A 25327-nucleotide genomic window follows, 5' to 3' on the forward strand; every position below is an offset into this window, starting at 1 on the left:
ATGGTGTTACTATTCTTGAAGCATATTAGTGTAAATTACTTCATTGGTTCAGAGAACATTTTGTGGTTTGTCCTCATTGCTGAGTTACTGGATAGATCAAGTAAAATAAGTATAATACTGCCAAAGAAATGAATTGCTTTTAAAGTGTTTCCAGATGTTGCGTTTACAGAGTCAACCTAAATTGAATAGAAACCTGACTAGGGTAGCTCACAAAGGAGAATGGAAACCTAAACTCTTATTTGAAAATCTTGGCTGAATACAACTGAATGCCACCCCCTGAAAAACTCAAACCAACTCCTAAAAGGTCTGTTTACCTGAATAAAGGTTTGACCAGGGGCTGATGAGAATGCCAGCAGAAGTTTCCAGTCTCCATTTCAAATGTTCAGCCTTTCCAGCTCTGGTGTGGAGGCACACACGTGCACACGCACACTCTAAGACAGGCTTCCTCAACCTCGGCCCTCCAGATGTTTTTGGCCTACAACTCCCATGATCCCTAGCTAGCAGGACCACTGGTCAGGGATGATGGGAATTGCAGTCTCAAAACATCTGGAGGCCAAGGTTAGGGAAGCCTGCTCTAAGACATGAACAGCGTTTTTCTTTATCACCAGCTCTTGAAGAACCATTACCTGTTCTCACTGCTGAAGAACTGCTAGTTCATAGGAAAAAGAAGCTACAAGAGAAAAAGATGCACATAGCTGCCTTAGCATCTGCCATCTTGTCTGACCCAGAAAATAATGTAAGTAACATTTCAGTTGAGTTGAAACTGGCCATGCCATAAAAAAGTAAGAGAATGATTTTTACATGCCAAAGATTCAGATGCATCATATTTAGTGTGGAAACAAATGTTGGCTTTTAATGGCTTGGCGCAGTGAGGTCTCACGGGTTATGTGCTGTTGTTCATGCTCTCATCTCACAGATTTTGTGTGATTGCCTTCTGGATTGGAAGGGATAGTTTCCTTTCCTTTAGGCTCCTTTTACAGTATTTTTCTTGGATGCTGTTGAAACAGTTTTATGCATGGAATTAAATGAATACCATTAACCTTGCTTTTATTTTTTCCTCTCAACGTTTTTGCCATCCTTTTGAGAAGTTGTTCCCTAAAAGCAATGTTCTGTAACTGCTTCACAGGCAGTACTTCAATTTAAAAATTTGACTTGTCACACACACACACACAAAAAATCTCTGGGGGGGAGATTAAAACTGCTTTCATACCCTGAAGTGAAACAGTTGGCAGTGTGAAACTGCAAACTGAAAGGCTTAGAGAGACAGGAAGAGCCCGTGGATTCCAGGTATTTTCCATTTGAAATGTAGCCGCTGTGATTACTGCTTTTGTGATTGCTGATGAAAACAAACTGGTCCTTGCCAATTGTGGGACTGTGTCTTTTATTCTTTCCAGGGTACATTGGGAAGCAGACTTGATGTGATCTGGCAGTTTTCATATAGTCTCAGAAGGTGTAGTTGTTTTGTTAAACTAAAACCCCACCACACAAGCTAAAACAAAAATCAGTGGGGGCATGACCTCAGTTTTGGGAAAACCTAGCACCTCCTCACTGATACAAATCCATTAAAGCTTCCTTTGAAAAATGGGTGATACCACAGAAATCGATGGTATAAAGATAGAGTGTTACTAAAATATTTTGCACCATATGAATATCTAGAATATGTTGCGATCTTGAATTCTGTGTGTATGTTCTCTGAAGATGGCAGTAGTTGTTGCTCCTCACATTACAATGACAGTGTATGCATAAATTTTGTCTGGTTTACCTGTAGTTGCCAATTATATTTCATGGTTATGTCATCCTTGCCTGAACAGATAAAGAAGCTGAAAGAGTTGCGTGCGATGTTAATGGAACAGGATCCCAATGTAGCCGTGATTGTGCGAAAGCTGGTGATGATTTCTCTGATGGAGCTTTTCAAAGATATTACTCCATCTTACAAAATCAGACCTTTAACTGAGAAAGAGAAAAACACAAAGGTGAGGTTGTAGTATGTTTCAGAGTAGCTTATTGTCAAGTTGGGAGGGTAATACAACTTGTTATATTTATGGAGGAAGAAATTAAGAGTTTTTATCTATGAAATTATTTCTTCCCTTAAAAATAGCCCACAGTTTTTGAGCTTAGTTGTTGAAATGTTGGCATTTGGGGTACCAAAAACGAAGAGTACACCTTTCTCGCAAAACTGTTGGGTAACTAATTTTCCCAAATACTTCTTGAAAAGACTTCAAAATAGATACTGCAGAGGGTGACATCTTCTGAAACTGAAAATGTGTTGCAGTTGTCACACAGATTTATGGCAAGATATTTTACATTGTTTCTTTGTTTATCCACAGGTTAGAAAAGAAACTCAGAAATTAAGAGAATTTGAAGAAGGCATTGTCAGCCAGTACAAGTTTTATTTAGAAAATCTGGAGCAATCTGTGAAAGGTACAGCAGGCAGGGTGTATAGCTGAAGATGGGGATATGCTCTTAAATGTTGAGCGCTAAAATTGTTTTGTTCTTGGAAATAAGCAGCTGTTGGTAGTATCCCTAATACAAAGCATGGAGAAGATCCCCGTTTTAAACCCTAGAATCTCAACTCTTGATCCTGAGTTGCAGGGCTAGGAAAGTGTTTTTCCTAGTATTTTTTTTTTTAAGGATATGGCATTGTGTGTGTGTTTTCATTCTAAGCCCTATGTGTCATTGTGGCAGGAAATATGGAAGTAATATATTTTCCCCCCACCTGGAAATAATAGTAGTAATTTCAGAAGCTGGGATGGCAAAATACTCAGGCTTTTATGCAATATTTCACTTAGATTGGAAGCAAAGGAAGCTGAAGAAAAGCAATGTGATTTCACTAAAAGCATATAAAGGCCTTGCAGAGATTGCTGTGAAGTGCTTGTGTGAGCTGTTGGTGGCCCTGCCTCACTTCAACTTCCACAATAATATTATTGTACTCATCGTGCCACTCATGAACGATGCTTCAAAACAGGTAGGCATACCCCATAGTCATGACAGCAGCGGTTACTAGTATATTGAAAGATTGCATGTCATTTCACTTTCTTTGCTCATGGCATTTTACATTTTTTCATCCAGAAGCAGTGCTGGTTGAATAACACTGATAATCGAAACTTCCAACTTTCCAGATTTCTGAAATGTGCTGTGGTGCAGTAAAGACCCTCTTCAAGCAGGATAAACTTGGCTATGCCTCACTTGGTGTGGTGAAGGTGATTTCTGGCCTTGTGAAAAGCAGGAATTATGATGTTAGACCTGAGGTAAGTTCCTTCCTTCCTTCCTCTCCAGTGTGGAGCAATAGTTAAAAATGGACTTTAAATATTTACTATCCTTGTTGAAGTACTATGGCATATCACAAACAAAAACCACACCAATTGTCTCCCGAATGTTACTCTTTCCATTCTTCATGAGTTGTTGGCAAGGATGGCATCTATGCACATGTATATAAAAGAGAAAGAAATTGTCTCAGGCAGTTTTATGTTTTGTAAGATCTGTGCTTTTAATGAATTTGAGAAATAATTGTTACTGGATTATCTTTAGGTGCTAATGACACTAATTCACCTAAGAATTAAGGAAGTAGAAGTGAAAAAAGATGCAGAAGACATCACGCCAAAGAAGAGGTTCATGTCTTATCAAGAGAAACGGAAAAATCTGTCAAGGATGCAAAGAAAGGTACTTCTTATCCTGTAGTGTACACGTATAATTTGAATTTCATTAGAAAATGGAACAGTTTCTGGCTTGTATCCAAATAACTAACCAGTGAGTTCCATTGTCCAAGGAGATTTTGAAACAACACCTCCTCATGACATCCTCCTTTTGAAACTATATTATGATTTGGTGAGGAAGCAACTGCTGTTTGAGAGAAAGTGTAAATAAATCTCAGCTGAGCTTGCTGAAATTCTTGGGTGCCCCTAAATTAGCTCTTGGGTTCATGTCTCAGGACTTTCATTTTGTGGCCATGTGAACACTGCAAAACACAGTTCTGCAGATTGTTTCTTACTGGTTATGTATGGGAAGATTTTTTGTTAAAGTGATCCCATCATGCTTTTGCTGCTGAGAGGCTTTTAGTACAGCTGAAAATAGTCCCACCCCTGTTTCTCATGTTGCTTTAAACATCATGGTCAGTTCACATATAATCAAAATCATGGTTTCGGGCTACATGGGCAAGCCTCCATGAGACAGAGCAAAGCATTGGGCTCGTGCACACACCTCACTTTTCCCCACATATCTGGGATAATGGTTTCGGTTGTGTTTTCCTCAGTCTCTACTTGGCATTGTGTATAAATTGGAGGTTAGATCATAGCTCTCAACATTTTCCTTTTTTTAAGGGAAATTCCCTTATTCCGAATAGGATTCCTCGCAAGAAAAGGGAAAAGTTGACATCTATGGGTTAGGTGCTAAACAAGCCAGCTTCTTTAGGAACTAACAATGGATTAGAAGTTTTTCAAACATGGCCTGTTTCCAATCCAAATTTGCAATTCTGGTTTGGAGAGCAAGCATTAGATGAAAAGCTAATTAGGTTGCCTGTACCAGGAAGAAGTAACTTATCTGACCACTCATAGTCCACAAGAGGAGGAAGGAGCATGCGGCATGTTCCTGATCAGAGACATTACATCTGAACTGACCCAACAACTGCAAAGTAATTACCTTAATACTACCAGAATCTTGTGTTTTCTTACAAAAAACCTTGTACATTTTCAGTGGAAAAAAGCAGAAGAGAAACTAGAAAGAGAACTCTTAGAAGCAGAAGCCTCAGAGAGCACAGAGAAAAAACTGAAACTGGTAAGTATATTTTCATGAGTGTGGTGTACTGCTGAGTTTTGTATTATGCACAAGTAAAATAAGACCAGATATTGCCAATTGTAATATTTGTTTCAAATTCTTGCTTTGGTTCTGTGGTTCCTTAGAAATGAGTTTCTAGTCATAAAATGTGGGTGGGCTGTATGCACAGTAAACACAAAGACTGATACTATAAGCACGGATTTATCCCTCATTGTGGTTAATTTTTATTATTAGTAGTTGTTTTTGCTCAGCACAATAGTTGAGGGAGTATAAATAGTGCAATAACAGACTAGGGGTCTCTTTTTTCCTTGCAATTCAATAATTACTGGTTTAGGACATTATGTATTACAATAGCGGTGTCTATCCATAGCTTTCACTGCTATAACTCATAATGATGTAAACCAGTAATTAGGAACTGATCTTGCTAGCAATTAAGTAATCCTAGGAAATTTTAAGTGGTTTTTGATTAATGGCTTTCAAATCCAGGCAAGTGTGAACAGAACTTAAATACGGTGAACTCGGAATGTTCCATATGTGTTCATTTGTGGGTGTCTTTTCTCTACAGCACACAGAAACCTTGAATATTGTATTTTTAACTTACTTCCGAATACTGAAAAAAGCACAGAAGTCTCCCCTTTTGCCTGCTGTGTTGGAAGGCCTTGCAAAGTAAGAATTTCAAAGCAATTTTTGAGTGACCATTCTTTATAAAAGTTCCTAACAAGGCACATTATGTCAACATAAAAACTTTCATTGAAAAATGTGAAAATAGTGGCTTGTATTTTAGTAGGTTTTACTGTAGTAGGCTCATTGCAATTAATGGAGCTAAATTGATCATGCCCACTAATTTCAGTGGGTCTGGGTAGAACTTAGTTAAATGCAACCCAGTGCTTAAATTTGTTTAAAATTACTCAGAAAAATTAAATAAAAATCAGGGTATAAGAAAGTAGGAAGAATAAAAGCAATTTAAATTCAATGCAGTTCTAAAATAACATTGCTAAAAAGTTTGGTATGTATTTCATCTGTTTCATGCGTTGCTTGTATAGCATCCTGTTTTGTTTTCAAAATGATAGCTGGCAGATGGAGGAATGCTGTTTTTTCTTGGATTACAAGTAGTGTGTGATTAATGATCATACTGCAAAAGAGAAGACTACTTAAGAATGTTGCTTAAGATAGTTGCACTATAAAAAAAACTATAATTGCAATGGCATGCTTTGAGTTTGACAGATAAATCTTCTGTAAATTCACAAATCTAACTCCTTGATTTTAGGTTCGCCCACCTCATAAATTTGGAATTTTTTGATGACCTTTTGCTTGTTCTACATTCTCTTATGGTCTCAGGGGTAAGTTTATCCTTTGTCTAAAGAGATATAAGACTTTTGGTCTATATCTTTCTGATGCATTTCCTTTATTTTCAGGTGTTAAGCCACAGAGAGAGTCTGCACTGTATTCTTTCTGCTTTCCACATTTTGTCTGGTCAAGGTACAGTTTAATTTTCATATTGCATGTGTGATTAGCGTGAATGGGACCATTTCTAGGTTTGTCTGATGGGCTCAAGTGGTCAAAGATTTAACAAAAAGTTCCATCCAAGGAAATGTGATAGACTTTGAGGAAGGACTAGAGAGACAGCGAGGAGACACTTTTTGTTTTGGCTCTGAACCAGGATCAATGTTGCCTGTTTGTTTTAAGGAATCTGAATTCTTCCAGTTGACTTTGCTTGTATATTTGTAACTAAAGGAATATATTGCACAGGTTCAACCAGTCTCCACCATGCACTTAGCTCCAGAGGAAACTAAACCCCAGAGCAGTGTTTTTCAAACTTGGGTCTCCAGCTGTTGTTGGACTACAACTCCCATCATCCCTAGCTAGCAGGACCAGTGATCAGGGATGATGGGAATTATAGTCCAACAACAGCTGGAGACCCAGGTTTGAAAAACACTGCTCTGAAGTATTCCCTTTGAACGTCTCGCCATTTGAGGAAGTAAGTTGTTTTATGGTTACAGCAACAAACCTACTTAACTGGAATTATTTTGGATAGGTGATGTCCTTAACATTGACCCTTTGAAGTTCTACACACACCTTTACAAGATACTACTTAAACTACATGCAGGTAACTCCTTATTTCAATGGTTTCATGATAACAAAGCTCAAGTACTGTCTTTTATATACTTCTATGGTAGATAGAGTGAAATTGTATGACTTGGTATTTTCTCTACAGAAATAACCCATCAGTGGGTTTCAGCAGCGTTCAGCAGTGTTTCTTTCTTTGCTAAATAGCTGGTGTAATTCTTAATTGGTGAATCTTTCTTGAATAAATTAAAAATAGAATCGGGAAATAGCGGGTGCCTTCAATCTTTCTGGCATTCTTTTGGATATATGTTCCTGCATTCAAATGGGTTTTGAACCACACGTGTTGTTTTAAGGTGCTACAAATGAAGATGTGGCGATAGTGCTGCAGTGCCTGGATGTGATGCTCACCAAACGTAGGAAGCAGGTGTCCCAGCAGAGAGCTCTTGCTTTCATAAAGCGCCTCTCCACAGTAGCCCTCCATCTCCTTCCAGACTCCTGCATTGGTATCTTGGCAACCAACAGAACATTAATGCATGTAAGTTCTTAGAAACATAGCTAATGAGACCCTTTAGCTACTGGGATCTAAAATTGTTGGATGTTTCAAACTCATTCTGTTGAAACTCCTACATCATATTTAAAACATGTCATGCCTTCACAAATCTACACACGCGTGTGCAGACACACACCAGCATAGAGGGTTCCATTTAACTTTTAGCTGTGCCAGGCCAAGTTTTCATTCTTGTCAGAAGAGATGGAGTCATTCCAGCATTCTCCTAGGGCTGCCATATGTCTGGATTTTCTCGGACATCACTGGAATTTCAAAGGCAAAACACCAATCTCAACAATTTCAGTGGTTTCCTTAAAAAAACCTCAACAATGTTGTGGTCTTCCTGGTATTTACTTTTTGAAAGATGGCAACCCTAATTCTCCAGCCTTCCTGCCTTGTTGTTTCTTCAGTTATTCTTTCTGCTATGGGCATCAACATCTTAGCTCTTTCAGTGCATTGGATTTAGTTTTTAGAGGGGAAATGCCCACTGGGCCCAAGCTGTCACTCAGAGAATCAGGGTCACCTTTTCACTGGAGTTGGCCTATAACAGTCTGAGGGTGTCTGTTATAGATACTTTGTATAAAGGATAGCTCCAGGGGCTGTAAGCTTGATGACTGGCTGGTTCAGTATGCTGATGGCAGTATTTAAAGAACTTGGGTGGTGAGACTGATTATTGCTTTTCCACTAAGATGCAGGTATTTTAGTTGCTGCAGTTTGAAAAAGGTGTTTGGATTCTGATCTTAAAATGACATAGTTTGGTTGTTAATTGGAATTTCTTACATATTGCACTAAATCATGATTTACCCCATGTGGCTGAGCAAGAATGAAGCATTGGGCTTGTGCCCCTTCCCTAGCTCTCAAAGAATCTTGACTTTGCATTTCATACAACCCTGGTTTAAAACAAACAGTGGCTAGTTTTCTTAAGAAGCCAAATTCAAACAATGGGCTATTTGAAACCGGCTTTTTTAAACCTAACCATTGCTTTAAACCAGGGTCTCTAGCGCATATGTAATACTTGTTTGAAACTGATACTCAGTTTGGCAGAAGTCCTGCTCCCAGTTGCATTTGATTCGACTGGTGGAGTCTCGTCCATTTAATGCTAAACTGTGGTTTTAGCATTAGGTGAGAAGGCAGCAATTGTATTTGACTTTTGTAGGTTTTTCTTCTTCTTGCGGCCTACCCTGAGGTAGGCTACAAATAAAATGCCCCTTCCAACACAATGAACAAAATGGTCCACATGTGAAATATTCTTAACATGTTTTGAAAATTATTACAGCAGACGTGAGTTCTCCAGAGTTGGTTCATTTTGTTTTAAATTAAAGCAGAGACGTTCAACATGATCCATCAGGCCATATACATCTTCAGATATCTTAAGTTTCTTACATCAGTAGTTATCTCTTCGGGGAGATGCAATTTTGTTTTCTGAGGCAAACATGGTAACAACTTTGTAATTATTATTCCATTTCACGTGGGATTCTTTTCTTTTTTCTCTTTCTTTTCTTGGATGGTATTGAAGACTTTCCCAAAGACAGACCTTCTCCTAGACAATGAATCTCAAGGGAGTGGACTTTACCTTCCTGAGCTGGATGAACCAGAGTACTGTAATGCTCAGAACACAGCCCTGTGGGAACTGCACACTCTGCGGGTGAGGGTCACGGAAGCGAATGTCTTGCTGCCTTTTTCTACACAAGTAACTAGGAAGCTCTTTTTCTGTTCAGAATACATTTTTTTAAAGTCAGAATTTGCAGCAATGAATGTTCTTGAGTATTCTCATTCTGTTTACAACATTTTTATATTGCAATTACCGTATTTTTCGCTCTATAACACGCACCTGACCATAACGCGCACGTAGTTTTTAGAGGAGGAAAATCCATAGGCATGCCACCCGTAGGCATTCCCTCCATAACACGCACAGACATTTCCCCTTACTTTTTAGGAGGAAAAAAGTGAGTGTTATGGTGCAAAAAATACGGTAATCAGTTTTCTTCAGTGGCGAATATGATTTTGAACTTCAGTAAGCCTTTTCACTCTTTTAATTAGGCTGTTTAGCTCCATCATTCTGCTTTGCATTTTTTTTCTTCTTCCTACCTCATTTACTGAGAAAGCAATGAGCAGTGGTGCATGCGAACCACCCAGCATCTTCCCATCTTTTCCACTTAATTGATCCCCACTGCTAGATGCTTTAACTTTCTTCTTGGAAAAGGCTTAAGATTCCCCCGTCATAATTGTTTTGCATCTCATGGGATGTTTAACCAATTGAGCTTTTGTTCCTAAAGCTGAGAGAATATAATTTTGATGATAACCTTTTGTTCAAATAGTCAAATGCATTACATTAATATAGAAAAATTTGCATTCCCAATTTCTCATCAATGCTCTCTCCCTAACACCCAGAGACATTATCACCCAGTCGTTCAGAAATTTGCAGCTCACCTTGTGGCTGGTGCCCCAGCAGAAGGATCAGAATCTCTTGGGCATGAATTTAGTCGGAGGTGAGAGAAATGTGTTTGCTTTGAAAAAAAGTGTGCATAGATTCAAAAGCACAATTTAGGAGCCAGGCTTTCAGTGTGGTGGTACCTCCTCCTTAGAGCTCCCTCCCATAATGTGTCACACAGGCACTGTCTATTATCTTTTTGATGCCTGCTGAAGACCTTCCTTTTCCCACAAACCTTCTAAGTGAATAGTTTTGTATTGGTCTGTATCCGTATAGAACCTGAAATGGTTTTTATCGTTATATTGCTTTGCAATGCCTCACAGGAAGCAATTCATAAATTATGTGAATGAAGTTTAGCAAAGAAAACCCTGCAGTCTTTTCTGATATAGAACCAGAGACTCAGCAGCTTACGTATGTATACAGGGATGGGGAAATTTTTGACCTGGTGGGCCAGATCTTTATCTCCACCTCACACCCTGTGGGCCAACTTTGACAGTGGGAAGCGCCAGCTACCCATCAGTTGTCTGAGGTCATGATGATGAGGTCATGGCTGATAGGTCTTGCCAGAGTTGAGCCGTGGGGTGAGCATGCAGCGGGATTGAAATCTTTGCTCCCCAGCTGAGGAGTGGAAGCTGCGATCCTTCTCCCTGGAGGGATCTGCTTTTCCCCCTGACAAAGATGGGACAAGATCTATTACCTTTTTCTCTCTGTGCTCAGTCAGGTGCTCATGGGGTGTGCACAATAGCTCTTACCCCAGCAACTGGCATTCAGTGGCCAGTTGCCCCTGAACCTGGAAGCAGTACTTAGCTACCATGGCTAATTGTCATGGTAGATGGATCCAGTTACTGAGTTCTTTTTATGAGTGGAAAGTACATTACTACTGTTTAATATTAGCTTGAACGTGAAATAAAGGAGCAGATTTTTTTAAAATGTAGCTGTGTAATGTTCACTGTCAAATGTTTTATACAATAATCCTGGATTCCAGTATCGATAATAGGAAAGGAGGGAAATGTCTGCATACAGAAGACTTCCGTCTTGCTCCATTATTCTGTTCAGTGGTTTTTTTGTGTTCATTTCTTCGTTTGCCTCAGTTTTTGACATATTTTAAAGGTGCTTTGCAGGGCTGTTCAACTCTCCAATACAAATACTAAAATTTAGGGTCTTTGGTTTTTCCCCGGTCTTGCTTTAGGACACAATATATTTTTTTGCAAATAGTATATTAAAATGAAACCTGTATCCATCATAGGTTGCCTACAGAACTTTTTGAGGCCTACAGTATGAAAGGAATGACTTTTAATCCTCGTGTTGCGTCAGTGGCACCCAGGAAAAAGGTACCGCCTTGCACCATTCTCTTCTTAAATCACACACAATGATTGATAATGCAACATTTAGATTTTACTTCATAAAACTGTAACACTTGTTCATTTCAGGGTAAATTTTCACAAGAGGCATCATTTCTGAATGAAGACTTGAATGAATTGTTTAAGGTTTATTTTGGAAGGCCAGTTCCACAAGGAGCCCTCGATTTCACAAAACACTTAAAGGGATTGCCAGTTTCCTAAGTATATTACAAACCATTGCAATCTATTTAAAGGAACTAAATACATGAAAGAAATACTGACCTGGTCTACAAATAATTTAAATAAAGTGGGTCTTTTTATTATGGATGCTGGATTTCCAGGAATGAAGAAGCAATTAATGGACAGCACTGTACTTTGGAATCCTAGGACCACTGATTCCATATTTATTGCTGTAGTTATTATGGTTTGTAAGCTTTGAGTTTATGTATAATATTGTACAATATTTTCATTGGAAATGGATGATTTTTCTAAAATGACATGAATTTGAATTGATTCTAGAAAACTATTTTAATTGTATCAATATATAAACCTTTTTTTAAAAGAAAAAAAGATTTCAGGCCAATCGTTCTGTTGTTATCTCACCTACCTATGATATAAACTATAAGCAGGTGTTGAAAAACAGTGGTGCGTGGATATCCACTCCCACAGAGCACAATCCCACCGTTTTATGTTTATTTTTTAATTTAATGTCTCTATTAAATGGGCTATGAGAAAGTGACTGCAATTAACATTTAGCCCCTCTCCCCCTGCATTGAGATTCCCCACACCACAATAGTTTGTACAGTTATAAGGTTACTCTTCCTGTATTGGGCCTAGTATCACAAAAGCAAATGGGGATTCATCATAGCATCTACCAAAAATTTCTGTGCATGGCCTAAGTGCCCAACCAGACATTATAAACAACTGCCCTGATGCTTTTTTTCTTTTTAAATGACATGTGGGCTAAATGTTAAGTGGGGAAGTCGTGGGATAAGGAAGGCTGCTTAACTCTTTTCCGTCAGCTATTTTCCTGCTTCAGATCTCCCTCTCTACTCCTGCTGATGGAAAAAACCCAACTTTTTAGCAGGGAAACATTTTCTGTAATATTGCCATTTCTTCCTTTAAATTTTGTGTCCCGAGGCTGCTTCCCACTGAAAAATAAAAATTGCACCCAGCTAGGTGTAATGTGTAGTTTTGCCCTAAATTGTAGACCAAGTTAGTATTTTCCTGCTGCAGTGTGAACACAGTGCATCTATTTCAAGCATCAAAAGGAGTAGTGAGAGATGGATAAGGTACGTAAGCATTTTGTTCTGCACATCCTCTTTCTCTCTTCCTACTAATGGGTTGGTATTGCTTTATTTTCTTTCTAGTTGTTGACCTGCATAAGAGCAATGAGCAAGTAAGCATTCTGCCCTCCTTATTTGCTAGTGGTGAAATGTGCAGATAACTGGAAATATTTTGCTATTCTGTACAAATGTTTTATGGTTGCAATGTATTGTAGCTGAAAGAAGTTTGACAACTTTTGGCTCTTCATTTGTTATATTGGTGATCTAGGTCTCAATTTGAGTGTCAGCCTGCAATCCTAGACTACACACTTACCTGAGAGCAAGCTCTATTGAACTTTCTGGGGCTTACATCCAAGTAGACATAGTGCAGTCTCATCATTTGGGAAATGCAGGTAGGTCACCTCTGTTTCATCCACACTCCCTTCAGTACAGTAGATCAGGGGTTTAGATTGCTCTGCTTGAATGTAACTATTGAAGTCCATGTTTACTAATTTATTGAGACACCTTGTTTAGATGGCAGTACTCTTGTGATAGTAATTCACTGTTGCTGGAGGTAGGAATACTGACAACAACTGCTCCGTATTCGTCACACCCCAAAAAATTGCCACTGTACCACAGACAAGTGGAAGGTGATGGTGGGGAACAAAAATATGATGTACATATAATTCTTGGGTTTTTTTCTAAACACCTGGGAGCAGATTTTTACATTGGTGGCTGTACTGCTATCCAAGCATTTCTAGATGGGATTTTTGGCTCTAGTTTCCATCATGTTCCTAATAGAAGCACAATGTGTGCAAAAGTAAATAAAAAGTAAAAGCAACACCTTTTGAAATTCTCTAGGTAGCCAGAGACACTTCTTAGTCATCCATAAGGAGTTCTATGATTAAATTTGATTTATTCCACCACCTCCTCTCTAAAGGACCTTATATAACATGTAGCTTCAAATTTAAATGTATGGTACTTACTGTTAAACATCTCACATTGACTGTTTAGGTCTGTCTGCTGTTTTCAGAGGCATAGTTTTTCTGGCAAGCGGTGGCTTTAGAGCTTGTCTAAATGCTATGAACTCAAGTTGGTGTGTAGAAGTCATATGATAGCACTGTGTTCCATTTACTGAGGCTTTTTTTTAAAATTGTCTTTATTGAAGGATTTTCATAGACAGCAAGGGTACATACGGTTCTGTTCTCAGTTCCTAAGAGTCCTTTATATAGGTCAGTTACATTCAGTGTAAGACACTATTGTAATACATATTGTGAGGTTGCGGGTGGGGGGGAAAGAGAATGAATTGGAGGGAGGGAGAGAAGAGGAGAGAATGATCTCGTTCTTTTGCTTAGTGTGTTTTGGCAGTGTGAGAGGTTGCAGAGCCCAGAGCATGGTTGGTTGTGTTCAGTTGATTACAGTGAGTTTTGCTTGTGTGTGTGAGGTTGTAATGGGTTGTTCAGTGAAGTTAGCCATATTGATTTGTATGCTATTGGGGGGTTTATGTTGTCTTGCTGGGCTGTATATGTAATAAAAGGGAGCCATACCGAGGTGAAAGCATCTTCTTTTGTTTGTCCCCGTGTTAGTGTCAGTTTGTTGATTGGGAAACTGCCCTACTAGAAAAGCTAAACAGTTTGGTTCCAGTGGTCCATGTTCACTCCTGACAGATCCCACCAGTGTCTAGTTATGACACTCCTAGCTGCTGAGAGTAAGTGGCTTATGAGTTCTTCGTAATGTGAGTGTGCATTGTTGCCTTGGTTTTGTTATTTTCCAGGTTTCTTGTGGGACTTGATGTCCAAAAGGTTTGGATTTGGGGGCATTCCCATCACACGTGGAGGTATTTGCCTGTAGTGATACAATCTCTCCAGCATTTATTTGAGGTTCCTTGGTGTATCGGCACCAGCTTCCGAGGTGTTAGGTACCATTTATAAAGAGTGGTTTAGACCATTGGGTAGGATTTTGCAACCTATACCATGTTCCCATTAGTCTTTGATTTTGGTGAGGGATTTTGTCGGATCTTGGAATAGTATTTTGTATATTGTGTATACCATCACCTTGCTGTGTCCCTCTCTTGTCAACAGAAGTTTCTCAAAGGTGGTCAGAGGCCTAGTGGCTGCTGCGTTGATTACTGGGTTATTTAAGACTATGTGTTGTTGGTGATGGGTCAGCCAGGGTATTTGGGTGTCCCCTAGTTTTATCTTATACTACTTGTGTTGGTATGGGTTTGCCATTGTTATGGCAGTATAAGCCTTTGGCTTGCCAAGTTTCTGTTCGGGAGCTTTGGGCTGCGTGGTGGGTCAGGAGAATTAGTGGGAATGGGGTTTGGACTGTTCACCTGCTTTTTCCTTCCGTGCTTCAAGTATGAACCTGTTTAGCATTGTGGGAATTTTCTTTAGTTTTTTTCGACGGAATGGGCACACTGTGGTGGGGGTGTTTCTGATTGTGTCTATTGCCATGTGCAGCCATTGTTTTGTTTTGTCCTCTAGGATGTAGGGGGTTATGTGGCGCACTTGGTGATGTAGTAGAGTTCTATATTAGGAATTTCCCAGCCTCCTTGGGGGGGGGGAGGTGTAGGAACTTGGAGCTGACTCCTGGCTTTTTCTGTGAGAAGGTAAATGAGTGTTACTGTGGCATTTTTAAAGTGTGGTAATCAAAACATCATAATTTTCTTGGCTAAGAGATAGATGACCTGCTTACAGCAGGGATGGGAGACAAATGTTACCTGTCCGGGCCTCTTTGCCTGCCTGGAGGGAGGATAGAGAAGGCTGGGTTAAGAAACTTGCTCACTGTAGAAACACAGAAGTCACATTAGTTGTTCTGCCCACCCCTGGCATGTGGGGACCGATCAACACAATTGCAATCTAGAGTCCTGCCTCTGGAGGGCACTATGTACATACAGCTGTGTTGTTTTTTGCTGTGCCACTATTTTCTGTTTATAACAAATGATTCCTCTACCAAGCCCTATGACTAAACATAAACAAACAATAGCCTTTTCTGGATTTAAGTCCTGACCTTCCTTCCCCCTTAGCTAATTTTAAAAAACTTTTGGAGTTAAATTGGCTTTCCTTAATGTTAGCTTCCTACTGGCTGCTTCTTTGAGGTGAAGGGGTCTTGTGGGGATTAGAGGTGAATGGCTACATTTTGCAAGCCATGAGTATTAAGCTTTGTAGAACATCCAATCTGATTATGACTCTGCATTCCATTCAGGTTCAAATTGTTTTTCAGCATTTTGCTTTGAACTTCAGTTAACTGAACAGGCTCTTTTCTTGATTTACTCTCACAATATGATCCTGGTGAACAGCAGGTGTGTTGATGTAGGTTCCACAAAGCCTGTTTTTGAACAGTTTAAAATTTGTACTATCATTATCACAAGACAGTCAAAACCAGTTACAATTTCAGTTCTTGCATGCTTTATATGGGTAGTATTAAATTGCTTTAATTGTATTATTAACAAAAGGAAGGGAAGTTACAGCCGGTGCTAACAGCCTTATAAAAACAACAAAAGCCCATGGTTTTGCAAACATATACAAATCTTTACAAATACTTTTATGTAAACAGAGATTGCAAGGTTTATACTGAAAATGAACACACTAGTATGCTTTAGGTTTAAATTTCTTAAATAAGGCTGCCAGCTATGGTAAGAGTGAATATATATTTGACGTTAACAATTCAGATAGAAAAAACTTCAAGCTGTTAATTTCTCTCAAAACACCTTTATAATAGTGAATTGATAGTGAACATACAGATTATGTTTCCTGAATGTACTTCTCATTATAATGCTTATCTTCTCTAAACAGAGATACATATAATTTTCTGTAAAGCAAGGCATGATAAATACATTATACAGTGGCACATACCTTAGAATATTAAAATAAATAATCATTTTTTTAAAAAACAAAAACTAGAATAAATTGCATGAAGAAATGTTGCTCCTAATCAGTATCGCTATTAAAATAGGTATACTTACAGCTGTACACTGACAAATCATAACTTTTATATTCACCATACTGAAATCTATGAATTACAATGTACTTTTTATCTGCCTACAACCACCTAAAAGTGTGTTTAGAAGCTGCTTTTAAAAAGTGCATTATTGTTATGTAACACACTACAGAACATCCTCAACTTTCATTTTCCCTTAAGATGCCTAATTAAATTATTTTTTCTAAAAAGGCAGATTTCTGCTTGCAATGGACAATATAAGGTGCTTACTTTCCCTCTTGTCCAAAGGTAGTGAATATGAAGACAAAAGGAGGAACAGTCTCCAATGCTTCCAGGGTATTCTTCCAAAGCCTCAAAAACATAACTTCCTCCACTGTTCACAGACTTGGCTCTTGCCAGCAGAAGCAGCAACTAGATTGCACCTGCACTGGTAGCAGAGATTCAGCTGGGCCAGCCAGTTCCTTAGCAGTGACTTGCTCCACTGTACGAAGGTTTGTCTCTTATTTAGACACGTTCCAGTTACACCCCCTATCTCCTCCCAAAGCAAGACTGCGCAAAGAAGCTGAGGGAGTGAATCCATCGTCCTTTTCTATCAACTTCACTGCAGCTTTTGTCTCTTGTATTTAAGGCCTTTGTAATTTCCTAGAATCAGGAGGAAATGCAGAGAGGTTTAAATACATTTTTAAAAAAGATTTTGAGCAATTAATCACTTAAATACTGCTTCCATATGTTGAATGAACAAAATCTAGCAAAAGGCAAGTTCTGAGGTTCTATTGCTTAAATTTCTCCCCTTAAATGGGAAGCTCTTATGCTGTTGTCATTAAATTACCGTATTTTTCGCTCCATAGGGCGCACCTAGTTTTTAGGGGGGGAAAGAAAGAAAGAAAAAATTATTTCCCCCCCAGCCCCAAAGAGCAAAGAAGCCAAGACAGCGAGTGGGATCCATCCCACTGGCTGTCTTGGCTTCTTCTTTGGCCGCAGGGCTGGGGCGGGGGAAGCCCGAGCTTCCCCCAACCCCAGCCCCCAGAATGGGTCCAGGAGCGGCGGCGAGGTTGCGTGCAACCTCGCCTTCGGTCCCAGAGATTGCTGCTATCAGCAAGCCTTCTGAGCCCGGCAGGAACTCCCGCCGCGCTCCGAAGGCTTGCGGATAGCTGCCTGAAGCCTGGAGAGCGAGAGGGGTCGGTGAGCACCGACGCCTCTCACTCTCCAGGCTTCAAAAGCCTGCATTCGCCCCATAGGACGCACACACATTTCCCCTTCATTTTTGGAGGGGAAAAAGTGCGTCTTACAGAGCGAAAAATACGGTAGTTCAGAAAATAGCATTTCCTTGGAATTACTGATTAACAGGAAAGAGAACCTCTCATAGATTTCATATCTGGTTGCCCCATTTTAATGTCACATTAAAGATAGCCTAACATGATGGTTTAGTGTGAATAATGCACACTGCTCAAAAGTTCCCAACTCTGCATCTTCCAAACCTAGGTTCATTGTTTGCTCATGGAAGAAACAAACCAAGGTTAACAATTGTTGCTTGTTTAGAGGAAATAAACCACAAGCCTGTGTTTGAAGAAGGCAGCCCTGCTTGCTTTATTCACCAAGCACCAGAAGTGGGGGGAAAGTGCCATGGGAACTTGGAAGCAGCCTGCGTCAGTACAGCTTGTTCACAATAAACCATCTTTCAGCTCCTCTACAAGTAAACCTAGTAAACAGCATTGGTGGTACAAGATGTTACTGTTACAGGTGTAGGAAACTCACCAACCATGGTGACCTGCACAGTAAAGTTCCTGTGACAATCACAACTACACTGTACACAGGCAGATCTGTCCTTGAACCAGAAGCACTTGCTCAATGGAAAGTATCTTGAGCCCATGCAACAAATTAGAAGCAAGCACACGTAGACTGCTCTATATTCTGATTGTCTGGAAAAGCCGTTTTTGGGGATTATGCTCAGCTGGGAGCGTGAGAAGTTGCCATCTGGATGCATCCTAAATTTAACTCAATGGCAATAAAAGTCTACCAGTTTTTTCCCTTCTCTCTTACAGGGTATCTAGCTGGAACAGCAAAAATGAAAGGGAAATCTGTGTTATCACTTAATTTGTTAACTAAACCATTCCCCTACTTCATCACTGATTATGAAAGACAAGGCTATTTTAAGGAAGGCTTCACAGCATTTTAAAAAAAATTATCAGGAGTTTATTACTTGGGTTATTGCAAGCTTAGCAATGCTTATGTAGTTTAAATTGGTATATAAGTACACTACGTTATTTAGATCTCTGCCAACATGTCTTACCTGAATACAAATCTCTGGAGGTTATTCCATCGTGTCGCTGTAAGTCAAACTGCATGCAGTCTTGTCATCTTTACTTTGCAGACCCTCTGAAGATGTTTGTAGAGATGTGGTTATAAAGCCCCTGTACTGCTTACTTGATTTAGTTAATTTCTTAAACTCATTAGCAAATGAAATACCTTTTCTTTTATCATCTCGGCCTGCCTATGAAAAGAAAAAGCCAGGGAACCAAAATAACCAAGTTGCAAAAACATTGTCAGTGTTAGCTTGGCTTGTGGGGTGAACAGTTCTGCACAAAAGAACAGTTCCGTGTCAATCCTCTATTATATCATTTATGGCAGGAAAATGTCAGCACATGGTGACTTTGCCCTACCTCCCCTTTTCCTTCCATAGTGAAACTTTCTCATGGGTAAACTTCCACAGAATGAGCTGAATATTCAACCACATCCTGAAGAATGCTTAAAAAAGGAATTGAAAATGCAAGTTGAGTTGCCTTCAATTCTAACAAATGTCTTGATAATCCAAAGCTATTAAATGCCAATTTAAAGGATTTGTTATGAATCTTCTGCCCATAGAATGAATATAAAACTCCTTTTGCCATTTTTGCTAGCGATGATAGTATGTTCATTTTCTAAATTTGCAGAGCTTTATAGAACAGCAAAGTTTATACAAATTTAGTAGAACAATTTACTTACTTGGACTTGTTCTTTAAGCTTAAGGATAAATTTCCCAGCTCCCTTCCACCTGTTTTGAGCCTGAAACACACACTCTTGGTCGGCAAGGATCCTCCGAGACATTTTGGGTGTAGAAGACTTCTTGTTTGCGGCCTCCTTTGTCACTTCCTCCAAGAGAACATAATCGCTTGGGTTGGGGTGGTTCAGAATACTGTAGGAATACTTAGCCTTGCATAAAGTCTGTTAAAATAAAATTAAAATGCAAAACCAAATGCTGTTTAGTTACCATTCACTTCTAAGGCAGATCTCACCTTGCGCAAACAGAAGGGATAAATCATTCATTTGCTGGATGTACATTTCGTCTAACCCATGGGTAGGCAAACTAGGGGCTGGATGTGGCCCAATTGCCTTCTCAATCTGGCCCGTGGACGGTGCAGGAATCAGCATGTTGTTTTTTACACAAGTAGAATATGTGCTTTTATTTAAAATGCATCTCTGTGTTATTTGTGGGGCATAGGAATTCGTTCATTCGCCCGCCCCCCAATATAGTCTGGCCCCCCACAAGGTCTGAGGGACAGTGAACCGGCCCCCTGCTGAAAAAGTTTGCTGACCCCTGGTCTAACCTAAATCATTTACAGGCCAAAACACATTTAAAACCTAGTCTTGTGGGCAGAAGTGTGTTAGCAATGACAGCCAGTAGGGACAATCTTTTTGACATGATATTCTGCTGTTCTTTCTGCAAGAGACAGGTGTAACTCTCAGCAAGTGAGGGGAAAATGAATTAGGCCATCCTACCTGTTGGATGACATCCTGGGCTGTACTGAAGCGAGATGCTTTGATGACTGTACGAGGTTGCTCTGGGGAAACGTCATGAACTTGAACAAAAAAGCTGTCATCCTCAGAGCTAGCAGTTGCATCATCTTTCTCCTCCAGAAAAAGATTTCTGTTGTTTAAGTTCTATAGAAAAACATCAAAAACATGCAAAAATATAGATTTTCCTGGCTCTGAAAAGGAGACCTGTTGCTTAAGGAAATGTGGAGGTAGCTTCTTCGAAAACTAAAATTGTGGTATTCATTCCTTGTTTTCAGATTTAATATGTTGTGAAAAAGCAAGAAGAATCAAGCTTTGATGGCAAGGGAATGGCAGTTGTGCACCTAGTTGCATGAGTGCTAAAATCACTGGAGGGACTTTTCTCTTTCTTCCCAATTGTGTCAATGAAAAGCATACTCTTCTTCCCTATGCTGTCCAAATGAGAAAATTCAGAAGGCCTGTTGTTGTTTAAACACACCTATACAGAGGGAGTGGTTTATGTGGGGTGGCCTGATCCTCACTGTAGTCTGCCTATGTTGCGATGGATCTTACTACACAACCAGTATGCCACCAGAAAGCATAATCAGCTGGGCAGTGGCATGTTGCGCTTGGGTGATCCCTCTTGCTGTTCTGGCTTCTGGGATCGCTGCGCAGCCTGCATTCACTCCATAAGACGCACACATATTTCCCCTTACTTTTTAGGAGGGAAAAAATGAGCCTTATAGAGCAAAAAATACGGTAATTTGGATACATCTCAGTTGTTTAATCAAGCTTTGATGGCACTTTGGGCACAATCCAGTCAAAATTCATCACGCCTAAGCACCAATGCTAGCACAAATATGTGCAACTATTCACAGGGCTTTTTCCCCCCTGCTGCTGCTGATCCCTTTCTATACATCGTCTTTCCTAATTAAGCATACGTAAAATTTACTGTATAGATCTACCTATAAATAAATAATGTAAAATAATTGCCCTTAGGATGAGTTCATGTATTTAAGTGTTTCAACAAGCCATCTTTTCAGTGGTGCGTTGTAAAAAAATAATAATACACCATTAAACACTGTTGGGCTTTTCTGTATTACTTCCTTTCCTAATGCTCTATGTTAGTGTTCCCCAACCTTGGGCCTCCAGCTGTTTTTGGACTACAATTCCCATCATCCTTGACCACTGGTCTTGCTAGTGAGGGATGATGGGAGTTGTAGTCCAAAAACAGCTGGAGGCCCAAGGTTGGGGAACACTGCTCTATGTCAACAAGAACAAGTTCCAGGAAGCCAAGCAATGAATATGTTCTTTTTGTCACCCTCTTGATACTATCAGCAAGCAATATATGTCAAGGCAAATAGACTCACTTCCTCGCGGGTTTTAAAGATAATTCTTCCGACGTAGCCTTCTTCTGGGAACCAGCTGTTCAAAAGCTGGACAATCTCTTCCTCGGGACTGAGCACTCTTTGGAATGGTGGCTTCCTGTACTCATTTCTTTCTTTAGATATAAAGCATTTCTCCTCCATCAAAAAATAGTCTGTGGGATACTGTCCAATACCTTTTGTAGTCGCCAAAATCTAAAGCAAAAACATGTTAATAATTAGAATGGCAGAAGGTTGCATGTTCAGTAAGCTGATTGTGTTGACAACAAAAAACCCTTTATGATCAATCTATCTTGTGTACAAAATATGCTTTTGCTGTATTGCTAGCCATTCAAAATGTCTTTCCTGGGGCTATGTACTATATGGGTAGCTGACTATTTCAGCAGAGGCAACTGCTGTTTAATCTTATTTCTGTCCAGCTTGGCTTGCCAGACAGTTTATTCAAATTCCCAAGACAGTAGAGCATTTTCCCACTGCTGGAAAACAGCCTCCGCTGAGATAATCAGCTGGAGGTTTTTCCACTCATGAACTTAGCCCTTTTAACTTTTCTTCTGCATTTCAATGATGTTTGAGAAAAAGACATTATGCAGAAAAGCCTGGCCCCTATGACAAGGGCAACCAGCTTGGCCCATCGTTCAGAAAGCAGCCCCCTTCCTCCTTAATAGACATATTTCTAATACAGAACATGCTGTCCAAGCAAAACTTCATAATAATAACAGCAAAAGCTTTATGACTGTCAGTGCAATTCACTTTCAGCCTGTGCTTGTGGGATCTGGATCATTCTGTACCTGAAATGCTTTAGCTCCACTGTTTCAGCATTACAAATGTTTTTTGGCAACAAACAAGCCTCTTTGCCTGCAAAGCTCCAGTAACTAAGGAAGTTAGGATAGGATCTGTGTTTGTAAGTAAGCTTTTGAATGTCTCCGTATCAGTAAATTGGGCTTAGTTATTTTGGGGCTTAGGCTGCCCAAATCCAACAGAAATCTTAGGGAGCGAGTTACACAGCACATGGTTGGTTACTCTAAATTTGAGTCCTGAACATCTCAGAAGTGCAGGCTTACTTGATGCAGAAGCTGAGCTGCTGTGGTTCCTTGCCTTATCGTAAAAAGCGTGAAAGGTTCTGGTCCTGGAACTCCGTGTATAGTGACTTTGTACACTGCAGCCTCTCTCCTCTCTGTAGTACTGAAGCGCTGTTTAAAATAAACACGTATCTTTAATATTTATTGACTATTTCATGATTTAACCAATGCAATAAGTAACAAGTTCATCCACCACAAACATGGCCACAGGATATCTGAAACAGTAGGAAGAATAAGAAAGATGGCAAATGGATGCAGAAAACTTCGAACTGAAATAAGTTATGAAAAATGATCACAGATGGCCATTAGCTAGCTTCCTTGTGGTCTATTAGCCTGTCTTCAAATAATATCAATTTAAAGACACAGCCAGGAAAAGCTTGAGGGTAAGCCTCTGTGCCAAGCTTCTGAAACAATGTGCTGGACACAATGTACTACTGAACGGAGAAAGAGTGGGCAAAAGGAAGACCGAGATACACAACAGCTACTTTGATTTTGTCTATATAAATAAAATAAGCGATGACTCAGTAGCAGTAATAAAAATAAATGAGGATGAACAAAGGACAGAACAGCTAAATAAACTTAATTAATTCAAATTAGTAGAGCTGAATAAATTTCTCATATCGATAACTCATGGAGAACTGGCAAGGTTCCAGGAGACAGGAGATAAACAAATAGAATTGTCTGCTTAACAGTAAGGGCTAGAGGAAAACAGACAGACCACAGTCATTGGAGTTTCCGTAAGAACTTGTGTCATGATCCAGACAAAGTTATGCTTAACTAAAGCCCATTGATTTCCCCTTAGAATAAAAGAATATGCTGAACTCTTCAACTGAACTGAACTGAACTTATAAGTGCTTTCCTTTGCTAGACTGCATTTCTCACTTTTTTTTGCTGAAGAGGAAACATTGGGATTAAACAGAACACACCTGCTATAGCTAGATTTCAGCCAGGGGTGTTGCAAAGAACATCCTTTTAAGAAAGCACAGGATATGTGTGTGAACAAGAATATGGTCTTGTAGGCTGGACTAAACCCCATTCAGAAGATGGCTCACCATCATACTGCCAGTTCAGAGGTACCTTGTAGTGTTCCACAGGTCACAATGTCTGGTCCAGCTCTTTTATGTTTTCATTAACTTACTTGAATTAAAGTGGAGAATGAAGGCATGTTCCAACCTTGCAGATGTGCAAGTATGGAAAACCAAAAGAGGATTCAATGGCGTAACAGCTGCTAGGAGTCAAGTAACTTTGGGGTTGTAGCTCCATAAAGGATAGCAACAGTGGTCCGACTGTAGGGGAGGCACTTACAGACCTGGCAGTCTAGGCAACAATTAGTGCAATGCAGTGTGCAGATGATGGGTCACTTCACAGAGGGAAGAGATGTCCATTGGGCTTGTGCCATTGCAAAGCTGCATTTGTGTGTCTTTGCCCATAACTGAGCCCTTAACTATCAAGCAGACATCATAATGAGTACAACTGTCCAACCTGACGAACAGTGGAATCCACTGTTCTTTAAACATAAATTTCAAGTTAAGCTTACAAAGGTTTATTACACTCGACAGAATAAATAAATATGAAGCCTAAAGCTGAATATAAATATACCTGAAAAAAGGGGTGGCTGTACAGCTCTGGTTCCCCCACCATTGTTCCTGAACTGATCATCGAATCATAGAATTGTAGAGCTAGAGGGTATTCCCGGGAGGAGAAGTTTCCTCTGTGACTGACATTGAACCAGGCCCTCTCAAAAACAAGGAGGGGCTTCCTGACTGACGTAAAGACTGGCCAGTCAGAGCACTGTAAATCCAGCTTTTGCTCCGAGCCAAAAGAACAGAAGGGAGCATGGGGGTGAGAAATGCAGCAAGTTCATTTCCATCTCTTGTGGGTTTTGGACTTGCTTATCTGAATGATATCCTGCATTGAGATCTATTCTTATGCTTATACTATAGCTGTACAATTATATTCAGCTCCTGTGCTGCTGTCATCCTGAAGAAGCACAGTACAGGTAGCATGTTGATTTATTCTGATAGCTTTTACTCAATCGGTGCAACATTATTGAGCATTCAAAGACACATGGAAATTCAGCATTGTAGTCTGATTTACATGGACGCTGTCCCTCAGGAGATACTCCCCCCCCCCAAGCATTCTCATTTCTCAAAATGCAGGAACCAAAGGCATCCTTTGTCTTCCTGGAAGAATCTTCTACATTGACCAGGAGAGCATGCTGACAAATCTATTAGAAATAAATTACCAAAGAAGCAGGCACCATGTTTCCAGAAGGATTCTCTTCCATTCTTCGGCTGTTAATAAACAAACTTGAGATTTCTAGTGCTTCATTGTGCAGGCTTCGTAGCTGCAGATGCCTGTATCCTTAAACAAGATAGTAACACAAAATTGGGAGGTGGGAGAATAAACCAGCCAAATAGACTACATGTTCATAGGTTACATACGTTGCAGAGACAACTGGAACAGTAGCTACTTGACTGTCCCTGAAGTGTAAGGATGCTTGTCATTTCCTCTTTCATAAAATATCTATTGGCTACACTCCAGAGAAGCTCTGCGAGTAGGCAAGGGCTTGTGAGTGCATACCAGGACATTGCGCTATTTTGTTTTGAAACACAGCTCCCCAAGCCACATTGAGGGCTACGATAGAGGTTTCTGTGAGAACTCAAGTAGCATATAGGGCCTGCTTGCTGGAATGTACTATCAACCTGCTCAAAACATGCTGTATTAGGTGGGCGAAAAACTGAAATATAT

General features: G+C 39.8%; 2 protein-coding genes across 5 annotated transcripts in view; one reads left to right on the forward strand and one right to left on the reverse strand.

The window, feature by feature from the left end:
* Nucleotides 1–25327, forward strand: part of NOC3L (NOC3 like DNA replication regulator) — a 47363-nt gene that overhangs the window by 4498 nt on the left and 17538 nt on the right. Inside the window, exons 6-22 of one of the 2 annotated variants that reach the window (XM_053388706.1) lie at nt 609–736; nt 1812–1973; nt 2328–2421; nt 2790–2965; nt 3120–3248; nt 3529–3660; nt 4690–4770; nt 5336–5436; nt 6038–6110; nt 6186–6249; nt 6806–6877; nt 7191–7372; nt 8901–9029; nt 9776–9873; nt 11062–11146; nt 11246–12447; nt 12526–12833. In XM_053388706.1, coding sequence (XP_053244681.1) covers nt 609–736; nt 1812–1973; nt 2328–2421; nt 2790–2965; nt 3120–3248; nt 3529–3660; nt 4690–4770; nt 5336–5436; nt 6038–6110; nt 6186–6249; nt 6806–6877; nt 7191–7372; nt 8901–9029; nt 9776–9873; nt 11062–11146; nt 11246–11377 — 1838 coding nt within the window. In that variant the 3' untranslated portion in view covers nt 11378–12447; nt 12526–12833. Of the gene's footprint in view, nt 1–608; nt 737–1811; nt 1974–2327; nt 2422–2789; nt 2966–3119; nt 3249–3528; nt 3661–4689; nt 4771–5335; nt 5437–6037; nt 6111–6185; nt 6250–6805; nt 6878–7190; nt 7373–8900; nt 9030–9775; nt 9874–11061; nt 11147–11245; nt 12448–12525; nt 12834–25327 lie in introns of those variants that run through there. The other variant, XM_053388707.1, reaches the window with a different exon arrangement.
* PLCE1 (phospholipase C epsilon 1) overlaps nt 15460–25327 on the reverse strand; it is a 115890-nt gene continuing 106022 nt past the window's right edge. For all 3 annotated transcript variants that reach the window (XM_053388703.1, XM_053388704.1, XM_053388705.1), the window contains 7 exons: nt 24822–24940; nt 22559–22687; nt 21483–21692; nt 20119–20280; nt 19345–19563; nt 18653–18853; nt 15460–17004 (listed from right to left, as the gene is read on the reverse strand). In XM_053388703.1, the coding sequence (XP_053244678.1) occupies nt 18674–18853; nt 19345–19563; nt 20119–20280; nt 21483–21692; nt 22559–22687; nt 24822–24940 (1019 nt within the window). In that variant the 3' untranslated portion in view covers nt 15460–17004; nt 18653–18673. The remainder of the gene's footprint in view (nt 17005–18652; nt 18854–19344; nt 19564–20118; nt 20281–21482; nt 21693–22558; nt 22688–24821; nt 24941–25327) is intronic.

Source organism: Podarcis raffonei, chromosome 5 (assembly GCF_027172205.1).
Source record: "Podarcis raffonei isolate rPodRaf1 chromosome 5, rPodRaf1.pri, whole genome shotgun sequence".
Taxonomy (NCBI): domain Eukaryota; kingdom Metazoa; phylum Chordata; class Lepidosauria; order Squamata; family Lacertidae; genus Podarcis; species Podarcis raffonei.